The sequence below is a fragment of the Arachis ipaensis genome, chromosome B10 (genome assembly GCF_059453495.1).
Source record: "Arachis ipaensis isolate K30076 ecotype BB chromosome B10, ASM5945349v1, whole genome shotgun sequence".
In the NCBI taxonomy this organism is placed as follows: Eukaryota; Viridiplantae; Streptophyta; class Magnoliopsida; order Fabales; family Fabaceae; genus Arachis; species Arachis ipaensis.
Genome location: NC_142435.1, coordinates 27,787,271 through 27,791,419, shown reverse-complemented (window position 1 = coordinate 27,791,419; position 4,149 = coordinate 27,787,271). Strand labels below are relative to the sequence as shown.

General features: G+C 49.5%; 1 protein-coding gene across 1 annotated transcript; it reads right to left on the bottom strand.

The window, feature by feature from the left end:
* Positions 1-1,616: 1,616 nt before the first annotated feature.
* Positions 1,617-2,810, bottom strand: LOC107620347 (uncharacterized). The gene has a single exon (XM_016322523.1). The coding sequence runs from the start codon at positions 2,808-2,810 to the stop codon at positions 1,617-1,619; it is 1,194 nt and encodes a 397-aa protein (XP_016178009.1).
* Between the last annotated feature and the right edge of the window lie 1,339 nt (positions 2,811-4,149).

The following is a 4,149-nucleotide window of genomic DNA, read 5'->3' as shown; positions in this document are numbered from 1 at the left end:
TAACCATAAACTAAGAGAAATCCTAATTCTAAAACCTAAGAGAGAGGAGAGAGCCTCTCTATCTAAAAAACTACATCTAAAACCTAAAATTATGAATTATGAGTGAATGATGATGAATGAATGGATTCCTCCACTTTATAGCCTCTAATCTGTGTTTTTTGGGCCAAAAACTGGGTCAGAAACAGCCCAGAAATCGCTGGGAGCGAATTCTGATTCGTACAAGTCGCTGATTTTTCTGCAGAACGACGCATGCGCGTGATTCACGTGTGCGTGTCCTTTTTCTGTATGGACACTATAGCGAATTATATATCATTTTGAAACCCCGGATGTTATCTTTCCAACGCAACTAGAACCGCCTCATTTGGATCTCTGTAGCTCAAGTTATGACCGTTTGAGTGCAAAGAGGTCAGGCTGGACAACTTAGCAATTTCTTCAACTTCTTGTATTCCTTCCACTTTTGCATGCTTCCTTTCCATCCTCTAAGCCATTCCTGTCCTATAAACTCTGAAATCACTTAACACATATATCAAGGCATCGAATGGTAATAAGAGAGGATTAAAATTAGCAATTTAAAGGCCCAGGAAATATGTTTTCAATCATAGCACAAGAGTAGGAAGGAAAATGTAAAACCATGCAATTAGTATAAATAAGTGAGTAAAGAATTGATAAAGACCACTCAATTGAGCATAAGATAAACCATAAAATAGTGGTTTATCAGCATGTTTTGTTTAGGTCGGAATAATTGACGCACATCCTCCACCTCCCGCTGGCTTTTTTGACTAGGACAACGTTGGACAACCACGTTAAGTACTCGAGTTCTTTGATGAACCCTGCTTCTAGTAGCCCGGCTGTTTGTTTGGCGACCTCGTCGGCCCTTTCCTGAGACATCTTTTTTCGCCGCTGGGCTACTGGTTTGACATCGGGTTTTACGGCTAGTCGGTGGGACATGACCTCGGGATCTAGTCCTGGCATGTCTAATGGTGTCCATGCGAAGAGGTCGCCGTTTGCTCTTACAACCTCCATGAGGGGGCCCTTGAGTTCATGGGGCAGATTCCTATTTACGAAGGTAAACTGATCTGCCAACTTCCCTATCTAAAACTTTTCCATGTCCCCCTCTGGTTCTGGTCTCGGCTTGTCTTCCATCCTGACGTCCAGGTCTGCCAAGAACACGCCAGCTGCCCTCTTAGATTCTTTTCTTAAAGAGAGACTGGCGTTGTCGCAAGCGACTTCTGTTTCTAGGTCTCCCTTTATAGAGCCAACTGTTCTCTTGACCGTTATGAACTTCATTATCAAGAACTTAGTGCATATTATAGCTGAGAATTCATTGATGGTGTTTCTCCCCAGGATGATATTGTAGGCTGTGGAGTCTCTGAGGACTACAAAGTCTGCCATAACCGATTTCCTGGCGTCGCCGGTTCCCAGGCAGATTGGGAGGGAGATCGTCCCGTCAGGTTTAATGTAGTTATCGCCTAGTCCCATGACTCCGTGCTGGTGATTCTTGAGGTCAGACACCTTGAGGCCCATGGCGTCAAACACGTTTCTGAATAGGATGTTAGAATCAGCTCCCGTGTCGACGAGGATTCATCTGACTAACCCTGTTCCGACCATTGTTGTAACTACCATGGGGGGTTCTCAGGGAGATCGTGAAACCATTTATCCTCTGGGCCAAAGGATATTGTGGGAGATCTTTTGCTGGCGATGGGGCCTTCTGTCGAGATGGAGAGTATCCGGGTATCCTTCTTTGCTGCCGATTTGGATTTGGGGGGGCTGTCGCGCCCGACCACGATGTTGACCACAAAGGTTGGGGGGTTATTGGCATCCTCCATGGGTTCTTGCCTTGACTTGACAGTTCGGCTACGATCTTCCTCAGAGTGCTCTCGTTCTCGTCTTCTCGGTTCTCTGATGAGCCGGGAGAATTCGCTCAGCTTTCCTTCTCTGATGGCCTTCTCTGAGGCATCTTTGAGATCGAAGCAGTCCTGGGTTTTGTGACCAAACCCCTTGTGATAATCGCAATAAAGGCTTTTGTTGCCTCCCGTTCTTTCTTTCAATGGTCTGGGTCTGGATAGGATTCCTTTGTCTACAATTTGCTGGTAAACCTCTACTATGGACGCCGTGAATGGCGTGTAATTTGTGAACCTTCCTACTCGTGGGGGTTGCTTGGGTTGCTTGGCTAGGGTGCCGTCCCTGGGAGCCTCTTTATGTCTTTCGAACTGAGGGGCCTGCCGAACTGAGGGGTTTGGGAGCTGCCGCTTGTTGGCTGCTACAACCTGACTCACTTCCTCATCATTGATGTATTCCTTGGCCACGCTTTGGATTTCTTGCATGAACCAGACAGGCTTAGTGGTGAGGTGCTTCCTAAAGTCCTCGTTTAGCAGGCCATTCGTCAGGCAGAGACTGGCGACTGAGTCTGTAAGGCCGTCGATCTCCAAGCACTCATCGTTGAATTTGTCCAGGAACTTCCTGGTCGGTTCCCCGGGCTTTTGGGTAACCCCTAATAAGTTGATTGGGTGTTTTGCCTTGGCTATGCGTGTCGTGAACCGAGCCAGGAAGCTCTGGGATATGTCTACGAAAACTGTGATGGAACCTTGTGGGAGGGCGTTGAACCATCGAATCGCTAGGCCGGCTAGCGTCACATGGAATGCCCGGCATCTGACCGTGTCGCCTACCCCTTCCAAGTTCATCCTTGCTTCAAAGGCTGTGATATGCTCCTGGGGGTCCTTAGTCCCATCGTACATCATGTCCGTCGGCTTGTCAAAGTTTCTCGGGAGTCGGACCTTGAGGATCGAGGGGTGGAAAGGAGTGGCTCCCATGATAATGGGATCCTGTTGTTTCCTGGCTTTCCCTCTCTGGGATTCCTAGTGGCTCTCTGACCTGCTTTGGGTAGGCCGGGAGGTCGCTTGTGTGTGCGCCTCGTCGCGCCTTGTTAGGCTCCTTTCTTGGCTGTCGTGTGCTCGGGAGGGGGAGCGAGTGCGGGCGTGGGATCGGCTGACGCCGCCGTGGGAGTGGCTGACGTCTCCGTGGGGTCGGCCCCTCGCCGCCAGCTCTTGCTCAAGGTTTTGTACTCTATGCCTGAGTTCTTGCGTGATCTTGGCGCTGTCGGCCCCGTCCCCCCGAAAGGACGTCTTTCGAGGGTCTTGGTGTGCATTTGTTGGTTCGGCTGAATGGAGGATCTCGGCTGTTCGCCGACACAAGCTGTCGAACTTGCCCTGCTCAGGCGGGTCCAACCTCCTTCGCGGAGCTCCTCCGAATTGAGGGGTCGCTCCATGTCTGCTCTGGGGTCCCCACAGACGGCGCCAATGTTCGATACCTGATGATGTCGGTTATTCGGCGGACCGGGTTGTGGTGGAAAGATAAAAGGGGGTGACCGTGGGGCGACCTGGAACGAATCTTCGAGTTCAGGTGAGAGACTGGCGAAGCCGGCGGTTGGACAGTAAAGGGGGGTGGCCACTTGCAATGACACTCTGACGCTCAAGTCAGTATCTGTACGATAGGGTAGCCAAATTAGGCAAGATGATGTGTACCTCGGGGGGAATGCTTACCTCTCCCCTTATATACTGTGATGGGCGGGCCCAAAGATGACCTAGCCCATTGGCCAGGACACTGTGAGCCGTCCCTGTCCACGTGGGAAGAGCTGGTCATCCCGGGCCTTGGGTCGGGGCTTCGGGTGTTGCCCCGAGGAAGCTGACCCGACCGATTCACTAGGCGGGGCGTGCTGGGTTGCACAGGTGGGGAAACCGGGTGTCGTCCGGGTCGGGTGCTGGGACCGGCCCGTTGGTTTCCTTTGTAAGGGGTAGTTTGGGCCTGGGTCAAAGGTGGTGACTCGACTCGGCGACTAGTTGGGCTGGACTTTGTAGTGGTCCGTAACAACACTATAAGATGATTTGGAGTGGGATATTAAGGATATAGATATGGAACAACACTTGTTGAAATTCAAATTAATAAGGATGGAGGTAAGTGATTGTTTTAGACATATTTATGCAAATTAAGAGAATTACGATTCCCTGTGTATTGTTTTATTTTTATTAAGTGACTACAATTGTGGCTATGATGTTTGTTCTTTTATTTATATGATTATTTGATATGAGTAAAGTTTGCCATTATTTTTATCTTTATAGTTTATTACCCCCATTTTTCGTGTTAGTATCACTA